This window comes from Bos taurus, chromosome 23, assembly GCF_002263795.3.
Source record: "Bos taurus isolate L1 Dominette 01449 registration number 42190680 breed Hereford chromosome 23, ARS-UCD2.0, whole genome shotgun sequence".
Taxonomy (NCBI): Eukaryota; Metazoa; Chordata; class Mammalia; order Artiodactyla; family Bovidae; genus Bos; species Bos taurus.
In genome coordinates, this window is record NC_037350.1 from 9,059,153 (window position 1) to 9,079,927 (window position 20,775).

General features: G+C 50.5%; 2 protein-coding genes across 16 annotated transcripts in view; one reads left to right on the plus strand and one right to left on the minus strand.

Moving 5' to 3' along the window:
* Window positions 1–6,121, plus strand: part of ANKS1A (ankyrin repeat and sterile alpha motif domain containing 1A) — a 168,953-nt gene extending 162,832 nt beyond the window's left edge. For 4 of the 9 annotated variants that reach the window (XM_005223297.5, XM_005223299.4, XM_059880710.1 and 1 more), the window contains 6 exons: window positions 6–77; window positions 204–290; window positions 816–953; window positions 1,767–1,937; window positions 2,039–2,137; window positions 2,567–6,121. In XM_005223297.5, coding sequence (XP_005223354.1) covers window positions 6–77; window positions 204–290; window positions 816–953; window positions 1,767–1,937; window positions 2,039–2,137; window positions 2,567–2,686 — 687 coding nt within the window. In that variant the 3' untranslated portion in view covers window positions 2,687–6,121. The remainder of the gene's footprint in view (window positions 1–5; window positions 78–203; window positions 291–815; window positions 954–1,766; window positions 1,938–2,038; window positions 2,138–2,566) is intronic. The other 5 variants (XM_005223301.5, XM_024983955.2, XM_005223300.5 and 2 more) reach the window with 3 other exon arrangements.
* Window positions 6,122–7,685: 1,564 nt separating this feature from the next.
* TCP11 (t-complex 11) overlaps window positions 7,686–20,775 on the minus strand; it is a 172,838-nt gene continuing 159,748 nt past the window's right edge. For 6 of the 7 annotated variants that reach the window (XM_059880349.1, XM_024983609.2, XM_059880350.1 and 3 more), the window contains one exon: window positions 7,686–19,912. In XM_059880349.1, the coding sequence (XP_059736332.1) occupies window positions 19,680–19,912 (233 nt within the window). In that variant the 3' untranslated portion in view covers window positions 7,686–19,679. The remainder of the gene's footprint in view (window positions 19,913–20,775) is intronic. The other variant, NM_001110079.2, reaches the window with a different exon arrangement.

The window sequence follows — 20,775 nt, forward strand, 5'->3', positions numbered from 1 at the left end:
CACAGTATCTGGGCTCCATGTTGATCAAAGATCTGCGAGGGACAGAATCCACACAAGACGCCTGTGCCAAGATGCGGGTAGGCTGTCACGGGCAGTGGTGTATTGGGCGCGGCTAGGATGGCAGGCAGCAAACGGTGGCACCAGCTGCAGCTGCGGGGTCCTGCCCTGAGGAGCGGCGTTGACGGGCCTCCCGTTTGCTGTAGAAATCCACAGAGCACATGAGGAAGATCCCCACCATCATCCTGTCCATCACATACAAAGGGGTCAAGTTCATCGATGCCTCCAACAAGGTGTGTCCCCTCCCCGCCCTCACCCCCGCCAGCGGGGCGCCTTCCTCAGAGTCCCCGCCTGGTCCCACCTCCACCTCAGCCCGGTGTCAGTCTCTCGTGCACCCCCTCACCTGGGTCCCAGGGGACAGCTTATCTTCCTCAGCGTCCCCGTCTGGTCCCACCTCCACCCCGGCCCGGTGTCGGTCTCTCGTGCACCCCCTTACCTGGGGTCCCAGGTGACAGCTTGTTTTCCTCAGCGTGGGCTCCACTGGCCACTTCACTGCTCACAGGCTTTTAACGCTGTGATGCGCTTACTGAGCCCAGGACACCCCCAGGCCCCACGTTCGGGCCCTGGAGGGCAGAGGGGGCTGGATGTGAACATTTACTCCCTTGGCTGCTGTGGTCAGGGGTGGAGACCCCAAACCTAAATCAGAGGAGATTAGGCGCCACCCTCAACCCCCACCCCGCCAGAGAGCAGATGAGGAAGTGGCGTTTGGCCGACGCCCTGGGCTGGTGACGGGCACTGCAGAGCTGCTTTTCCCGCAGAATGTCATCGCAGAGCACGAGATCCGGAACATTTCCTGCGCGGCCCAGGACCCAGAGGACCTGTGCGCCTTTGCCTACGTCACCAAGGACCTGCAGACTGGCCACCATTACTGCCACGTCTTCAGCACGGTGGATGTGGTAGGTGGAGGCCACGCGGCCCACGCACTGGGTGCTGGCACCTGGCGGGCACCGAGCCGCGCCTGTCAGGAGCAAACGCCCGGCGCACAGAGCAGCAGTGGCTCGACCAGGGTTCTAGCGACAGCAGTTGCCCTGCTTCTGGCCGCGTGTGTGTTCCCGGGCCAGGGCTGCACCTCCCCAGGCTGTGGCTTGACCCTCCCGCGGGGCCGTCTTCCTGAAAAGCCCTCCACCTCCCTCTTGGGGACAGGGAGTCTCCTTCCCCCCAGAGCCCAGCTTGGGCTGCACCCTGGCGCCGCTGGGCTGACGGGAGGTGTTCATGTGGCAGCCCTGAGACGGGGCCTGTGCCAGGGCTGCTGCCCCCGGGTCTTCAGGGCCCCACTGGGGACCTCCGTCGGTGCTCTGGGCCCGGCCACGGCCTCTGGGCTTTGACATGCGCTGGCTTGTGAGCTAGGAACTCCCCTCCCTGCTCCTCACCTGCACAGCGGGACAGAATAACTATTTCAGGGCTTGTTCTAAAGAGGAAGTCCCCCAGAAGGTGCCCGTCCCAGTTCCTACAGCTCACCTTCTCTGTCATTTCTGGGCAGTAGGACCTGAAGCCACAGGGACCCCCAGGGCTCGTCTCTCCAGTAGAATCACCCACAAGGAAACAAAATGTGCGCTTTGTTCAGACTGTCCTCGGGACACACTTCGCTTTCAGGGCAGCCGTTGCCTGCATTGCTGCTGCCCAGCCTGTGTGGGGTCCTGGGGGGTTGGGGGGCGCCAGGGCGGTGTTCCCTGCTCCCTCCTCTCACCCTGTGCCCTGCCTCCTCCCAGAACCTGACCTATGAGATCATCCTGACGCTGGGCCAGGCGTTCGAGGTGGCCTACCAGCTGGCCCTGCAGGCCCAGAAGTCCAGGCCGGTGGGGGCCTCTGCCGCTGAGGTGATCGAGACCAGATCTTCCAAGCCCGTGCCGAAGCCCCGGGTGGGCGTGCGGAAGTCAGCGGTAGGTGGGGCGCCGGGTCCCAGGGCTCGGGGAGGAGCGGGCGTGGAGGGTCTCGTGCGGCCGTGACCCCGGCCTGTCTGTCTGCTTTGCTCGCGCCCCAGGTGCCGCCGCCCCCCGGTAGTCGCTGTTGTCACTGTCACACCCGCCCCGCCCACCGTCCTTCCTACCTCCCGCTGCCGTCTGTTAGTCCTGGAGCCAAGGTCTCTGCACCCGCTGTGTGTCAGTCTCCCCGCGTGCCCGTGAGCTCCTGGAGACGCTGGCGCCCCCGACCCCGCGTGCCCGTCTTCCCTGAGCTGCCCCCGCACCGTCCCCCCTGTGCTGTGGCCTGTCTCTCTGCTGTGTGTCCTCCTCTCTCCAGAGGTCAGGGTGCCCGCCGTGGTCTTGCCCGGGGGAGCTCTCTGGCCCCACGGTGTGGGTTTTCCAAACCCCTTCCCCGCTTCCTGCGCCATGGAACCGCCCAGGGACCCCAGCCGTTCCACGCGCCCGGGAGACAGCCTTCCGGGACGCTCCCGCGAGGTGCCCCTCCTGCTCCCCACCCCGGGAGCTGGCTCTCTGGCGGAGAATAGGGCACCCCCGGGGACACGGATGCCAGTGCGGCCCCTCTGACCCTGCCCCCTCCTCCTTGGCAGCTGGAACCACCTGACACGGACCCCGACGCCCAGTCCCACGCCAGCGTCTCCTGGGTCGTGGACCCCAAGCCAGACTCTAAGCGGAGCCTCAGCACCAAGTACGAGACCACTATCTTCTAAGTTCCGCCTCCGCTAGTCTCTCGTGCCTTCCGGTGCCTCTCTGCTCTTCTCAGCGCTCCTTCCGCCCGCTGAGGCCAAAGCCCACCCCCGCCCCGGGCCTCCCCTCCCGCGCCAGCTCTCCCAGCCACCGGACACTGTGAATCCCGCCTTGGTCGAGGACGGCTTGGCGGGGGGGCGAGTTGCCTTTGAGGTGGGGCAGCGGGAGGGCGTCGGCCGGCAGGCTCGCTGGACCCGGAGGGAGGCCGGCTCCAAGCAGCGGCCCCCCCCAATGGGGCGGGGCTCCCTGCCGCTCCTCCCGCAGCTTGAGTCCCGTGCTGCCGAGAGCTCGCCACGCCTCTCCCGACACAACCAACCACTGTGACCGCCTGGGGCCAGATCCCCTGCACGCAGCTCACGCTGGCCCGTGGCCTGTCTTCCTGCCATGAGACCTCAGCTGGGCCGGGGTCAGCCCGCTGTGAGGCCCCTGGGGCACATGCCTGGCTCCAAAGCCTGCGGCTCTGAGCGCCTAGACACCCACAGGCTGGCTCCACGCGCCTGGAGTCTTTGTCTCGGGGGTCTTGAGCTGCATGGAGTGGGATTGGCTTCTCACGCCCTGGCCAGGGAGTGACAGGCGGGCGGAAGAGGAAGGCCGCCCTGTGGGACCCGCAGGAGGGGGGTCAGTGCCCTGCACCTCCTCCCCTCGGGATGCCGCCGCCTGAGGGCGGGGACCTGGGCTGGGCAGTGCTTGCTGGCCCTTCTCCGTGGTGTGGGGTCAGGGCTCAGCAGCGGGGAAGGCGGCGCGGAGGCTGTGGAGGCCCCGCGCCCTTGGGTGGGGAGCCGCGGTTCCGTGGGGGGAAGCATAGCACGGAGCGCGACTCGGGGGGCACCGCCGCTCAGTGGCGGCGGTTCCTTTAGAGCCGAAACCCGGTGGACAAGCCGAGGTGGGTCTCCTGCCTCCTGCCCTCGTGCCTTCCGAGCAGATGCCTGAGCCACGGAGGGTGCTCGGGGAGGCCGCGAGGGACCTTCTGCTCTGCCTCCCTGTTTCCTCTCCGTCTCCTCCACTGTGCAGCCCCTTTGGTTAACCTTTTCCTCCCCCCGTTGTGTTTGCTTCTGCCAAGCTGAGCCACCGAGGAACCGACTGTGCTGCAGAAACAGCCGTGCGGAGCGCAGGCTCCCGCCACCGCCGCTGCCACCGCCGCCTCACCTGCATTGGAGACCCAGGCCCACCTCTGCCCGCAGGACTCCTCCCGGCTGTGGGCCCGGGCCCGCCGCCAGGCCTCGTGGAGGGAGCCCTGCCCCGGTGCCGAGCAGCCCTCCAGCCTCTAGCAGATGAGACTAGGGACTCCAGAGACCCTAGAAGTGACTTGTCCAGAAAACGTTTTTTAATAGAAAAGAATTTTTTTTTATAAAATTAACACTTGGCTCAAACCTCTAGGTTAAACTGCCAATCTTTAGACCAGTGGCCATACGGTCCGAGGGTCTGTCCTCAGGCCAGGGCATGGACGCGCTTGTGCAGCTCCGAGAGGAGGCGCTGGGTGAACCGAGTGGCCGGACAGGCGCCCCCTTCAGCCGCTGCTCCTTTCTGAGCCGCACACGGTTTCTCGTCCCTGCCCGGAGCCGAGCGCGGCTGTGGCGGCTTCCACTCCGACCCCAGCGGGCAGAGCGTAGAGGTCGAGCCAGGCAGAGAACGAGCAGGTCCCGGGCCGCCGTGGTCCGAACACCGCCCTGGGCTGCAGGCCACGGGCCCTCCGGTGACCTCAGGCCGGCTGAGTCGGATCAGAAAGGAGAGGAAGCAGCTGTGTTTGTCTTGGGCATTAACGGGTAGGTCAGCTGAGGCGGCTGCCTGCAGGTGTGTGATTTATCTAATCAGGTGTGTATGATTAGGACTCACTTTGGTCTGACTGTTGTCCTTTCAGCTCTGGGCTCACCCCAGGCTCTGAGGGCGGAGAAGGCTGGGCGCAGAGGCCGTTTGCTCCCCCAGCGTGGCCTCCAGGGCCTGCAGTGCCGCCGCCCGATCCATCCTGCTGGCTGGCTTTGCTTTGCGCCTTTGGTTGCGTCGCTCCTCCTGGAGGCAGTAGAATGGGAGGATCTTGATCACTGGGGCTGGACCAGGTCAGCTGTGTGTCTAGCAGCTCGCAGAGCAGAGCCTTTCCTCCCCAAGCAGGCCCTTTGCTGGCGCGGTGCAGTTGGTCCTGGGGTCAGTAGGTCCAAGGCCTTGGCAGCACCCCACCCCCCGGCCAGGAGCTCCGGGGGCGGGCCCCCTGCACCGTCCACACCAGGGGTGTGGGGTCGCAGGCCCAGGGGGTCGCCCTTACTCTGGGATGGAGACAGGTGGTCCTGCCCTTTCGGTACTAAACAAGGACTTCAACACCGGAAGTCTGACTTCACGTCCCGCCGCTCCCAGGGCCTGACGGTTCTACTGTGCAGTATTCAGCCCATCCTTCTTCCAGGGATGGACAAGGAGCCCAAGCTAGGTGGGGAGACTGCTGGTCCGGCCACAGCACACGTGCTGTGCCCTCTTCCTCCTGAGGAAGGCCGGTCTCCTCTAAGTAGGCCCCTCGTGGTGGGTGGTGGATCCATAAAGAAAACTGTAGACACTACGATGAGTTCTTCAAGCTGTTTTTTGTTTTTATGTCCTAGGTAGGTGTCTCCTCCTCTTGAAGCTGCTATATCTTATTTATTCAGGGTGTTTTCATATTGGAAAGCCTTGGCTAATCTGCTCTGGATTTTGAGATTGGTTTATTTCTCAGTAGTCAAAAAGGGAGGGGCTAGATCTTTTTTTACTCCTCCTCTGGGACAGGTACTCTCCCTTCCCTAGAAAGAAATATTATAACATTGAGGACAGGCTTCACATGGAGAAGCCTCGCTTCTGCACACGAGCGCAGCCCCGTTCTGAAGTGTGCAGGCCCTTCAGGCAGGACTCGAGATGGAGGCGCTCTCTGGTCCACCCTCTTCCTCGCAGCTGCTCCGAGTGAGCGGGGCTTCCTTCCAGACAGGCTCTGCCTCTGCGATGCTCACACCCCTCCAGGGCCTCCAGTGCTCTGGGGAGTCCCTTGAGAAGCCCGGGGCTGAGCAGGCCGGTCTGCCCTCAGCCTGTGTAGGGGGGCCCAGGCCTGCAGGACGACTGTCAGACGCAGTTCACAAAGTGTTGTTGCTAACGGTGTGGCAATGGGACTGAATTGTAATAAAATGTTATTTAATCTTTGTCTGTATTTTGATACTTGAATGACTTCCCCTTCTATTTTACTGTACATATAATTGTTAATCTGTCCGATTTTGTCTAAATTACGAACATCTTGTGGTACCAAGCGTAACCGACCTGTGCGACAGCATAGACTGACCTCACTACATGAGAGAGTGTAAATATTCCTGGGCTTTTGGCTTTGGTTTTGTTATTTTCGTAACTGTACAACTTAGAACAGACTGAATTAATAAATGAGAAGTGACATGAAACCAGCCTTACGTTGTGGAGTCTGAGTTGGAACATTTCCTGACGGTTTTCCAGCAGAAGCGCGGGCACAGGCCAGCTGCTGGCTCTGGGTGCTAATGAGGATCCACTCTGCTTGGCTGGCACCAGTCTGGGGAACTGGCTCCACCCGGCACTCTCCAACAGGAAGGGCTGCTGGTCAGCGTTGACCCTGCTCTGGTGTGAGGGCCCTGCAGTTACCTTCCCCTCCCCAGGTTCGGCTGGTCTGAATGCCGAGCAGGGCCTGGGCTGGTCAGCCACAGACTTGACTGAACGCCGGGGTTATCAGGCTGATGGAAGTCGAGAGCTCTGGAAGGAGAGTCTCCTTCAGGAATGCATTCAATTGTGGAGGCAAAGTTTTATACAGACAACTAGCTACCAGCCCAAGGCCACACAGCGAGGCTCTCCAGACATCCTGAGCTGTGGGGATGGGAGGGACGTGGTGCTCGCCAAGCCGGCTGGCTCCTGGGCTGCTGGTCAAGAGAGCGTTGGAAAGACAGGCAACGCTGACGACCCCAACAACCGCCCCATCAGCCCTCACCCCTGCCTGGGTATTGCCTTCTCTGCAGAGGAGAAACTGAGGCTCAGAGAGGTTAAAATGCCCACCCAGGGCTAGCCAGAGAGGCGCCTGCTCCTGCTGCTAAATCACTTCAGTCGTGTCCGACTCTGTGCGACCCCATAGACAACAGCCCACCAGGCTCCTCTGTCCCTGGGATTCTCCAGGCAAGAACACTGGAGTGGGTTGCCATTTCCTTCTCCAATGCATGAAAGTGAAAAGTGAAAGTGAAGTCGCTCATTCGTGCCTGACTTAGTGACCCCATGGACTGCAGCCTACCAGGCTCCTCCGTCCATGGGATTTTCCAGGCAAGAGTACTGGAGTGGGGTGCCATTGTCTTCTCGAGAGAGGCACCTAGAAACCCTCTAGTCCAGTGATGTCCAGCTGTCCTAGTTCATGTTGGGCACCCCAGCCTGCCAGGCCATAGACCACACTGCACTTGACCGAGGAGGAGCCAGAGCTGGACTGCAGGGAGAGGCACGAGGGTGGTGGGGCGGCCTCACAGCGGGGGTGGAGGGACACATCCCACAATTCGTCGGTCCACGCTCCCATCTCTACCCCCTGCTCCTCAAGACCTGGAAGCAGAAGCAGGGGCCAGGAATTGGGCACTGCCTCCAATGCCCATGCTTGCACTGTGGACCCCAAACCAGGCCTCCACGTGCCCCGCTCCCCATTCTCACTGGTCCCCCTCTCACAGATGTGGCGTGGACCGTCACCCAGGCTGCAGGGCTGTCAGGACGGAAGGTGCAGTGACCAGGGGGCTGGTCTAGACACCCTCTTGTTGGCCTCGGTGCCTCTGGCCTCCAACCTCGCAAGGGTCCAGGTCCCCCAAAACCCAGTGGGCGGGCCAGCAGGCCTTCTCAGCTCACAGCACTGGCCGTCACAAGCAGCAGCCGAGGGGGTCTCAGCTCCACCGCCCAGCACGGCCCCTGCAGCTCTGTGACTGCTCTCCTCAGGACTGGTTATTACAGTTACAAACAAGCATGTACCAAATTAAAGAATTTCCTCAACACCATAAAATATTTATTATTTAGTAAATAGAGCTGGGAAAAGCGGGTAGCCGTGGGGGTGGTGGGAATGGTGCAGGGAGATTTATATTGCTACTTACACCAAAATTAATTCCAGATGGTTCACAAAACAAAACCAGAAAAAAACCAACAAAGCTAGAAGAAAGAGAGTTTTTCATATGAGAAAGGTCTTTCCAAACATGTTACATAACTGAGTTCACTTTCTTAAGGATTTATATATTCAACTATATAAAAATCAAACATTTCTGCAAAGCAAAATGCATCATTATAAAAACAACTGAGAACAGTCTTTGCACCACATGTATGTAACGAAGGACAACTTGACAACAGCTATCAAAAGTAAATCAACTTCCACTTCCAGGAAGATTGAGTAGACAGACTTTCCCCTATTCTTCTTGCAAGTATAATTAAAACCCTGGCAGACATACCAGTGGGTACAAAGCCCAAACAAAAGCCTGCTCTCAGAGGACAAGGAAGAAGGCAGCCTGGCAAGACAGCTTTTAGACACGAACTGCTCTAATTCATCCAAGCATCACAGAAGAAAAACTGGCCCCTCCTTCCACAGGCCAGCAAAGGCCAAGTGGTAAGCCTAGACGTCCCTCCTCACCAGACATCAAGGTGCCCTAACACCCTCTGGGGTGGCATTAGAGGAGGCCTAACTGGGAACTTGCAATCACCCAGCAATTAGGTGGCTGCTCTTAACAACAGGAACCAAAATAAAGATCTCAGTGGATGGGCTCAAGAGCAGAATAAACAAGAGAAGAATCCACAAACTAGAGAATACAACAATAGAAATTACGCAGTTAGAAGAACAGAGAAACTAGACTTAAAAAAACAAGGAGTCTCAGGGACCTAACAAAAGATCAAACACATATGTCAGCAGAGTCCCAGGAGAGAAAGTGGGTGGGGCTGAAAGAGACCTCCATGCAATAATGGCTCAAGACTTCTCATTGACCTACAGAATCAAGAAGCTGAGCACACCCCAAACCAGATAAAAAGAAATCCATGCCATCACAATTAATTTTCTGAATATAAAAGACAAAAGAAAAATTCTTGAAAGCAGCAAGAGAAAAATGACATCTTACCTGTCGGGGAAAAATAATTTGAATGACAGACAGTTGACTTGTCAGCAGGACCGTGGAGCCCAGGAGGAAGTGGTATATTTTTCCAGTGCTGAAAGGAACTGTGAACCCAGACTTCTATACCCTGCAGAAATATCCTTCAGGAGTGAAGAAAAAATCAAGACATTCTCAGATGAAGGAAAACTGAGGAACTTATTCACCAGCAGACCTACCCTAAAAGAATGGTGACACTTGTCTAAATAGAAAGGAAATGAAAAAGGAAAAGAAAAAAATGAACCTTGAAACATCAGGAAGGATAAACATTAAGCAAAAATATGGGTAAATACAACGGACTTTCCCTCTCCCACTGAGTTTTCTAAATTATGTTTGATGGTTGAAGCAAAATCCTAGCACTGTTTAATGTTCTAAATGCAAGTAGAGGAAGTGTTTAAAACAATTTTATAAATGAGGAAGGTGAGGAGATATAAAACAAGATTTCTACACTTTAGTTGAACTGGTAAACAATGACACCAATAGACTATGGACAGTTCAGGTCAGGTCAGATCAGATCAGATCAGTCGCTCAGTCGTGTCCGACTCTTTGCGACCCCATGAATCGCAGCACGCCAGGCCTCCCTGTCCATCACCAACTCCCGGAGTTCACTCAGACTCACGTTATGTATGTGTATATACATATATAATAGCTGGAGCAAACACTAAAAAAAGTTATTCAAGGAGATAAAATCACAAAGAGAAACAGAAATGGAGTTTTTTTTTTAATGTTTTTAAGAAACTCACAGGGAGATAGGAAAAAGAACAGAAAAATAAAAACAGAATAACTAGAAAATTAAAAATTAATTGGCAGACTTAAGCCCTAACATATCATAATTACACTAAATTTAAATGGTCTAAAAAACATCAATTAAAAGACTGGAGGAGATTTTTTAAAATGAACCAACTACATAAGAAACCCACTTCAAATAACAATAATAGAGGCAGGTTAACAAAAAAGGATGGAAAAAGATATATAATACAAACATTAACCAAAAGAAAACAGTGGCTATGTTGATATAAAGTAGACTTCAGACTGAAAGGGTAACGGGCAGGAAAGCTAGGGGTCTCCAAACTGAGGAAACAGGCTGCAAGTGTCAGATTCTCCTTTCCCTTCTCTATACAAAGTTAAAAGGAGGTTTCTCTTAAAATCTTGTGTTGCCATGACGACACCTGGTTCCACCTGAACTTGCTGCTGCTGCTGCTGCTAAGTCACTTCAGTCGTGTCCGACTCTGTGCAACCCCATAGACGGCAGCCCAGCAGGCTCCCTCGTCCCTGGGATTCTCCAGGCAAGAACACTGGAGTGGGTTGCCATTTCCTTCTCCAATGCATGAAAGTGAAAAGTGAAAGTGAAGTCGCTCAGTCGTGTCCGACTCTTAGCGACCCTATGGACTGCAGCCTACCAGGCTCCTCTGTCCATGGGATTTTCCAGGCAAGAGTACTGGAGTGGGGTGCCATTGCCTTCTCCCCACCTGAACTTAACTTTTCTCAAACCCTGAGCTGACCAATGTGGTTTTTCTTACGGAAATGTTTTTCTTATGCTATGTTAATGAACTATGCAAAAGTGAAGTCACTCAGTCTTGTTTGACTCTTTGCGACCCCATGAACTGTAGCCTATCATGCTCTTCCATCCGTGGGATTTTCCAGGCAAGACTACTGGAGTGGGGTGCCATTTCCTTCTGCAGGGGATCTTCCTGATGCAGGGATCGAACCCGGGTCTCCCACGTTGTAGGCAGACACTTTACCATCTGAGCCACCAGGGAAGTCCCCTGGATTGAATTCCTCTCCCCCAGAGGCCAAGGATCCCAGCATTTTTCACAGCTCAGCAACAAACTTTCAAGAGCAAAGACAATCATAAGAGAGAAGAGGGTACTATATAATCATAAAAGGTCAGTGCACCAATCAGACATATCAATCCTAAATGTATGTGTACCAAACAACACAGCAGTAAAACATGTGAAGCAAAAACTGAGTTGAAAAGGGAAACAAATTCATGAATGCTCTGGGCTGAACTGTGTCCCTCCAAACTTTGTATGTTGAAGCCTTAACTCCCAGTTTACTGTATTTGGAGACAGGGCTTTTAGGAGGTAATTAAAGTTAAGTTAGGTCATAAAGGTGGGATCTTAATTCAGTAGGGTTACTGGCCTTACAAGAAGAGGAAGACAGAGAAAGAAAGAGAAACAGAGATGGAATTTTAAAATGTTTTCAAGAAACTCACAGGGAGATAGGAAAAAGAACAGAAAAATGAAAACAGAATAACTAGAAAATAAAAAATTAATTGGCAGACGTAAGCCCTAACATAGCGTGAAGATACACACAGGCACCAAAGAAAGGCCACGTGAAAACAGGCAAGGTGACTGTCTACAAATCAGGAAGAGAGTCCTCACCAGAAAATGACCCTGCCCGACCTTGATCTGGGACTTTGTAGCCTTCAGAACTGTGAGAAATAAATTTCTATGGTTCATTGTTACAGCAGCTTGAGCAGACTGATACAACAAATACAGAGCTGAAGAGTCAGCTCAGCTGGAAACTGTCAACCACGGTAGAACAACTAGAGACACCAGCAACGACACAGAGCACAGGGCCGCCAGCCAGCAGGGTCCCACTGACCGCGCTGTTACCAGCCCAGCAACAGCAGGATGGGCTTTTTTCAAGTGCTCTTGGAACATATTCCAAGACAGACCATTTCCTGGGCCATAAAATAAAGCTCAACATATTTAAAAAAACTAAAATAATAAAGAGTGTGTTCCTGAAACACAACAGAATCAAAATAGAAAATCAGTAACAGAAAGATAACAGAAAATTCTCTAAAACACTTGGAAATAACACAATTTAAGTAATCTAAGAGTCAAAGAGAAATCTCCAGGGAAATCAAAATAAACATTAAATTGAATGAATATGAACATACAACATATCCAAATTTGTGGGGAAGGGTAATGAAGTGCTGAAAAGGACATTCACAGCAGTAAATGCATACACTGGGAAAAAGGAAAAGGCTTAAATTCATAATCTATGCTTCTACCCTCAAGAACCTCAAAAACAAAAAGAGCAACATAAACCCAAAGCAAGAAGGAAATAATAAATGAAAACAGAAAATAGGGAAGTTTCAATGAAACAAAGAATTTGTTTTATGAAATGATCAATAAAATGGACAAATCTGTAGTTTTGTAGCAGAAACTTACAGAGGAGAAAAAGAAAAAAAAAAAAAAAAGGCCACCAACATCAGGGACGAAACAATGGCTGTTGCTACAGACCCTGCAGGCATCAGAGGAAACAGCAACCGAAACTACCACAAGTCTAAGCAACATGTTTAACCACCCAGAGCTGCAGGCCAATTTCTCAAAAAATCCACAACTCACCATGTGAAACAAATCATTTTAATCCATCATTAAAAACTGAATCCATAATTTTAAAAAAAAACCTAAGCCCAGATGATTTTACTGAAGAATTCTACCAAATGTTTAAAGAAGAATTAATACCAATTCTACACAATTTGTTTCAGAAAACAGAAGAGGAGGAATGGCTCCTAATTAATTCATTCCAAGAGCTAATATTATCCTGATGCCAAAACCAACAAAAGAGATACAAAAAAAGAGAACTATACACTAATACCACTCTCAGGAATAAAGGCATAAAACATCGGTAACAAATTATTAGCCAATAGAATTCAGATACATATAAAAAGAATTTTACATAACCAAATGATGTTCATTCCAGGGGTGCAAGGCTGATCAACATTTGAAGATCAAGCAATGTAATAAGGCATATTAATGAGCTAAAGAAGAAAAATCACATCAATTGTTGCAGAAAAATACTTAACAAAATTCAATACTCATTCATGAATTTTAAAAGGTTATAAAAATGGAAATAGAGGGTGAACAAGAGATCCCTAAAGATGTCCCCAGGCTTCTCTGGTTGTTCAGTGGAAGAATCCTCCTGCCAGTGCAGGAGACTCTGGTTCAATCTCTCAGTCAGGAATATCTCCTGGAGAAGGAAATGGCAACTCACTCCAGTATTCTTATCTAGGAAACTCCATGGACAGAGAAGACTGGTAGACTACAGTCCATGGAGTCACGAGAGAGCTGGATAAGACTGAGTGGCTCAGCAACAACAAAGATGCCCACATCCTAATTAATCAACAGAACTTGTGAATACGTTACCTTATGTGGCAGAAGACACTTCACTAATGTGATCAAGATCAAGGGTCTTGAGATGGGGAGGTTATCCTGGATTATCTAGAACAGGCCAGTGTAATCACCAAGACTATTAAAAAAGAGGGGAGGAGGGTCAAAGTGAGAGAGGAAGTGACAGTTTAGCAACTGCTTAGAAGCTGGAGGAAGTGGCTACCAGCCAAGGAATGTGCAGTGTCTCTAGAACCAGAAAAAGCCAAGGAAATAAGTTCTTCCTTGGTGAGAGACCAAATAATGGCCACCCAAAGATAGCAGGTCCTGATTATTAATACTGGAACCTATCACTGTTCCTGTATCAGTTTCCCAGGGCTGCCAGAACAGAGCCCCACACACTGGGGCCTAAATAGACAGGACATTTGTTTTACCTGAAGTCTCTAAGTCTGGAATCAAGGGGCAGCCGAGTTGGTTTCCTCTAAGGGCTGGGAGAAATATCAATAACCTCAGATATGCAGTTGACACCACCCTTATGGCAGAAAGTGAAGAGGAACTAAAAAGCCTCTTGATGAAAGTGAAAGTGGAGAGTGAAAAAGGTGGCTTAAAGCTCAACATTCAGAAAATGAAGATCATGGCATCTGGTCCCATCACTTCATGGGAAACAGATGGGGAAACAGTGTCAGACTTTATTTTTCTGGGCTCCAAAATCACTGCAGATGGTGACTGCAGCCATGAAATTAAAATACACTTACTCCTTGGAAGGAAAGTTATGACCAACCTAGATAGCATATTCAAAAGCAGAGACTTTACTTTGCCAACAAAGGTCCGTCTAGTCAAGGCTATGGTTTTTCCAGTGGTCATGTATGGATGTGAGAGTTGGGCTGTGAAGAAGGCTGAGCGCCGAAGAATTGATGCTTTTGAACTGTGGTGTTGGAGAAGACTCTTGAGAGTCCCTTGGACTGCAAGGAGATCCAACCAGTCCATTCTGAAGGAGATCAGCCCTGGGATTTCTTTGGAGGGAATGATGCTAAAGCTGAAACTCTAGTACTTTGGCCACCTCATGTGAAGAGTTGACTCATTGGAAAAAGACTCTGATGCTGGGAGGGATTGGGGGCAGGAGGAGAAGGGGACGACAGAGGATGAGATGGCTGGATGGCATCACTGACTCAATGGACGTGAGTCTGAGTGAACTCCAGGAGTTGGTGATGGACAGGGAGGCCTGGCGTGCTGCGATTCATGGGGTCGCAAAGAGTTGGACATGACTGAGCGACTGAACTGAACTGACTGAAGGGCTGTGAAGGAGAATCTGTCCCAGGCCTCTTTTCCAGCTTCTGGTAGCCTGAAGCAGATGACATTCTCCCTGATTCTTTACACTGCTGTACTTCTGTATGTGTCTCTTCATGTGACACATGTCTTTTCATAAGGTCACCAGACAGATTGGATCAAAGGTCCACACAACTCCAGTCTAACCTCATATTAAATAAGTACACCCGCAGTGACCCTGTTTACAAATGAGGTATGGGGGCGATTAGGACTCAACGTAGGGACTTAGGGATGGCGTGAGGGAGACACGATCCATAACAATTACCTATGTGATTAAATTAATGATCTTAAAATGGGAGATTATCCTGGATTATGTTAGTGGGCCCTAAATCTAGTGACAAATACCCTTATAAGAGAGAGGCAGAGGGAGATTAGATACACACAGAAGATGACCATGTGACCCTGAGGTGACCATGGAGCCACAGGCTAAGGAATCTAGCAGCCACTAGGGGCTGAAAGGGACAAGGCACGCATCCTCCCCTAGAGCCTCCAAGGGAACGCAGCCCTGCCAGCATGCTTCTTTCAGCAAGACAGACTGATCTCTGGTTTTTGGCCTCCAGAACTGTGAGAGTCTTTCTTTCTGCTTTTGTTAAGCCACTCCGTTTGCAGTCATCTGCTGTGGCAGCCATAGGAGATTAATACATCCCTAAGCCTCCTGCAGCTCTGCCCGCACCTTCATTTTAGTCCATAACACCCACTATGAACCTCTCACAGTCAGAACTGTAGGATAATAGATGTGCATTGTCTCAAGGCACTAAACTTGTAGTACTTTGTTACAGTAGCAACAGAAAACTAATACAGAGGAGAACTTTTTCAACCTGATAAAGAGCATCCACAAAAATCTACAACACTGGGGATTTCCCTTGTGCTCCAGAGGCTAAGACTCAATATGTCCAATGCAGGGGACCTGGGTTCAACCCCTGGTCATGGAACCAGATCCCACATGCCACAACTAAAGAGCCTGCATGCCTCAACCAAGACCCAGCAGAGCCAAATAAATAAAAATTTTTTAAACCTACAACATTGTGTTTAACAGTGAAATACAATGTTTTCCCCCTAAGACTGGGAACAAGGAAAGGACTCCACTATTACCAGTCTTAAAATAAGAGTTTGAACCAGTGCAATAAGGTAATAAGAAAATAAAAAGCATTCATAACAGAAAGGAAGAAATAAAACTGTGCCTATTTCCAGATCACATGATTGTCTATGAAGAAAATTCCAAGGCACCTACCCAAAAAAATGTTGGAATAAGTGAGTTAAGGGAACACTCTGGCAGTCCAGTGATTAGGACTTCACACTGAGAGCCTGGGTTCAAAATTCAGTCCTTGGTCAGGGAACTAAGATCCCACAAGCCATAGATGGTGCAGCCAAAACAAACAAAAAAATCAGTTGTATTTCTGTATACTAGAAATGAACATGGGGATACCACAGTTAAAAATAAGATACCACTTATAATCACTCAACAAAATAAAATGATTAGGCATAAATCTAGTAACACACGTTCAGGACTTGTGTGATGAAAACTACACAATGCTGATGAAAGAACTCAAGATTTAAGGAACTAGAGAGACAGATACTATTCATGAATTGGAATATTCAACAGAGTAAAGATGTCAATTCTTTGGAAACTGATACATAGGTTAACATAATACCTATCAAAATCCCAGCATGGTTTTTTTATAGACATAGGCAAGATTAGTCTATAGAAGGCAAAGGAATTAGAAGAGGCAAAATAACTTTGAAAAATAATAAAGTCTGAGGAATCAGGCTACCCAATTTTCAAGACTCACTATACAGCTATAGCAATCAACATTGTGTGGTATGGCAGAAAGAAAAATAACACAGATCAGTGGAACAGGAGACAGACCCATGCAAAAATGCCTAGTTCTTTTTTAACAAAGGTATAAAAGAAACTCAATGTAGGAAAAGATTGCCTTGTCAACAAATGATGCTGGAGCAATTGGATATCCACAGCTAAAAGAAAATAATAGTATCTTAACCTAAGTCTCACATCTAACATAAAAATTAACTTCAAACATAAAACTATAACACTTTTAGCAGAAAAACACAGGAGAAAATCTTTGGGACCTAGGCCTGAACAAACAGTTCTTAGACTTGACACCCAAAGCACAATTCATAAAAAGAAAACCTGGCAAACCAGACTTCATCAAAATTGAAACTGGTGGCCCAGTGGCTAAGACTCTATACTCCCAATGCGGGGGGCCCAAGGTTCAATCCCTGGGCAGGGACAGAGGTCCCACATGCTGCACCTAAAACCTGCAAAGGACATGATGAAGGAAGAGAAAAGACTACGTGCAGAATCAAAGAAAATATTTTCAAATTACGTATCTGACAAGGGTCTAGTATCCGAAATATATAAAGAATTCTTACAACTCAACAATAACAAAACAACCCAATTCAAACATGGGCAAATGACTAAAATGGGTATTTCTCCAAGGCTATACAAACCCCAATTATCATATGAAAAAATGATCGACATCACTAGCTGTTAGGGAAGTGCAAGTCAAAGCCACAGTGAGGTTCTACTTCACACCCACTAAGACACCTATAAGTTAAAAAAAGAAAGAAAAAAGAAAACAAGTGTTGGTGAAAATGTGGAGAAAGCAGAACCCTCACACATTGCTCACGGGAATATAAAGTGGCACAGCCGCTGTGGGAGACAGTTCAGTAGTTTCTAAATAATTGCCTATAGAATTACCATGTGACCCACCAGCGCTACTCTTGGATATATGGGTATATCCTCAGAGCACGGAAGACAAGTGTCCAAACAAAAACGTGCACACAAGCACTCACAGCAGCACTGCTCACAGAAGTCAGAAGGTGAAACAATCCAAATGTCCATCGAACAGATAAACATTTGAAATATCTATACAGTGTTAGTCGCTCAGTCATGTCCAACTCTTTGCGACCCCACAGACTGTAGCCCACCAGGCTCCTCTGTCCATGGAATTCTCCAGACAAGAGTACTGGAGTGGGTTGCATTTCCTTCTCCAGGGGACCTACCCAACCCAGGGGTTGAACCCAGCTCTCCTGCATTGCAGGCAGATTCTATACCATCTGAGCCACCAGGGAAGCCCCCATTGTATCTGTATAATGGGATATTATTTAGCCATTAAAAGAATTAAGTTCTGAAATGCACTACAATATGATGAATCTTAAAAACACACCAAGTGAAAGAAGTCAGTCACAAAAGACTTCATATTATGATTACATTTATCTGGAGTCAGAAAAGCCACTGAAATAGAAAGCAGATTAGTGGCCACCAGGGACTGGGGAAGGGGAAATGAGAAATTGAAGTCTGTGTCCTTCAAACTGTGGGCAGGACTGAATGGAGCTATCTTTCCTTGAGGTCAGGATCCCTGTCTCCTCCACATGGAAACACAGGGAAATAAACGCAACATTTCTAAGAAATCGCTCACTCTAGACCTTAATGATGAAGCACAAAGCAGTTCCACGTCAGCCCAGCCTCCGCACCCACCAACCGGGCAGTCCTCCTCTCAGAAGCCCCTTCGGAGCACTTCAGCCTCTAAGATGATGAGGCTTCCAAAATACGGATTTTTAACAAATTCAGACAGTTGCAAATCAGAGAAGCTGTCTAGGCAAGCCTGGCTGTTTATTTAAACACACCCCCGAGCCTGGGCGTCCCCATCCTGAGGCTGTCTAGCTATAAGACTGGAAACTGAACGACCCAGGACCTCCAGCTTTTCTGGTCACAGCAAAGGTCCGCTGGTGGCCTGGCTCTGTCCCTAACTAGGCTCTACTCTAAAACGGCAATCAGGGACTTCTGGGTGGTCCAGGGGCCAACCTTCCCAACACAGGGGTCCCAGTTCGAGCCGTGATCAGGAAATTAGATCCTCCATGCCCAAACTAAGAGATCACACACTACAACTAAAGATCCTGAGTGCCACAACTAAGACCCGGCTCAGTCAAATAAGTAAATTTTTTTAAGAAGTCAATCAGGAGAAACCCTGGGCTAATGGAACTCAAATCCCCCTTTGGATGTTCTTCTAAGAGCAAGTGTGCTATACTTAGCTCCCTCTGTCTCCTGAAACGGTGAGAATGTTGGCTGTCGTCACAGTACCTTGAGAGCACATAGGTGAATCCCCATTTTCTCTCTTGTCCTCTGCCAAAAAAAGGGCCAGATATGAAGGGAACACTTCCTATTTCAGCATCCTAGGTCAGAGCTGACCAGCCACAGTCAGCCCGGGAATGAGGGGCTGGATCTCAGCAAGCCCAAGTCCTTCCTAGAACAGCCCTCGCTTGTGATGCCAACAGCAGAGCTGCCAGGGAAGAGTCCCAGCCTGGAAGTGGGGAGAAGGGAGGAGGTTCATCCACCCAGGATGCCCACGTGGCCTCTGCAGGGAAGATCAGGGGGCTTCTAAGCTTAGAGAGGAGGGGACAGGAGACTCACTCTGCCCCTCAGCTAGAGAACAGGACCAAGAATAAACCTGACCAAACCAGTCATCACCCCAACTGGCCAAGCTGGACTCTGGACACCGGGCAGGGAGATCCCATGATCAGACGTGTGCTCAGCAGGAAGCCGCAAGGAGTCAACACCCACTCTCGCCTGGCCCCAGCTGGCACCCTGCTTCAGGAGCTGGCACCCTGCTTCAGGACCTGCCCCAGCAGAGGGAGCTGAGCCGCTTACTCCTCCGGACCCCTTATTGCGTCATTTGAAACCTTCAGCAGGGGAACATTCCTGGTGCTCTGGCGGCTAAGACTCCCAGCTCCCAAAGCAGGGGGCCTAGGTTTGATCTCTGGTCAGGGAACTAGATCCCACATGCCACAGCTGGGAGTCAGTCTGCCACAACTAAAGATCCCACAGCTAAGACCCAGCATAGCCAAATAAAACTTTAAAAAAAAAAAAAAAAAGAATGAAACCTTTAGGGGAATTTGGTCCTGGAAATGAGGTTTCCAATAATTTTTTTCAGTCATGCCCAAATCTGAACTGAATTAGACAAAACAAACTCCTAAATTCCAGAAATACACTCACACTTTAAGTAATTCCACAGAGTTTTCAGAGCCCTTAGAGAAATACCTTTACCCTCAGAGAACAGTGTTAGTACCGGGTGTCTTAGCTTCTCTGCTCCGTGTGCTGAAAGCGGCACCTGGAGGAAAAACCGGGGCCTGCTGGCTGCTCGGCTAGTGGGCGGCTGAGCATGCAGGGCCTGGCCACGGCTGCGGCACACGAAGCGGGGGCTTGCTTGCAGTTCAGAAGTTTATTGGTGGACGCATTTGGGCCAGCTGGAGCTCACACACGAGGTCACTACAGCGTGGCGCGCTGGCTGCAGGCGGGGAGAGGGTGTGCTGCTTGGTGACATCACCCCAGGAAGATGGCGGGCTTCGCTACTGGGTCCAAGGAGCCAGGGCCCGAGCCAGCGCCATCAGAGAGATGCCACTTCTGTCTCCAGCACCTGAGCTGGGGGGAGGAGGCTCTTTAAGATCTCCGTGTAGTAGGGGCCGAACACCTGCTGATTGTGGTGTGTGAGGCTGACGAACTTCTGGCCCAGTTCTGCCAGCTCTGCCTCGATGAGGGTGAGGCCTCCAGGGAGGTCCAGCAGAGACCGCTGCACACCAAGAACCAAACAGCATTTGAGGAACAAGTGGATCCGCTGATCTGTGAGTAGGGAAAGATAGTGAGAAGGCAAATAATCTTCAGGGGGAAACACTGCCCACCACACTCCTAACTTCAAAGTTAAATGAGATACACACTGACCCACCCACTCACCTAGAGAGAAGGACATCTGTTTTGTTTGGAAAGGGACCCAGCTCCTAAGGACAGAGCAAAGATCCAAAACTACTAGGCTAGTACATTTCTATTCAAAAGATTCCTGAAGTATCCGTCAGATAGATCCTATTGTCTGATGCAACAGGAGGATCTTCGACTGACCCTTCAGATGGCTGAGGTTAAGAGCTAAGTCAAGTTCACAGCTGCCAATTCAACGTGGGAGAGGGGAAATCCCTGCTTTGGGGACATGTCCCCCAACCTAATTCAGCATCAATTTCTTGTTGGCAGGGGGTGGGTGTCACATGTCTTGGACTGTAGCCAGAAATGACCCAGAAAGTCAAGGATGACTTAGCCAAGTTGGACAGTATGCCAAATCTTTGTGACCCCATGAACTGTAGCCTGGCAGGCTCCTCTGTCCATGGAATTATCCTGGCAAGAATACTAGAGTGGATTGCCATTCCTCCTCCAGGGGATTTTCCTGACCCAGGGATCGAACCCACAGCTCCTGTGGCTCTTGCTTTGGTGGGCAGATTCTTTACCACTGAGCTACCTGGGAAGCCATCAGAAATGACCCAGAAAGCCAAGGATGACTTAACCAAGTTGGACAGTATGCAACACCGAGAAGCCATGAATTGCTGGTGCAAATCTCCCTTAGAACCAACAGAGTCAGTCTTTTTTATCTTCTTAAAAAATTTTTGGTTGCACCTCACAGCATGCAGAACTTCCCTGACCAAGGATCAAACCCGAGCCCC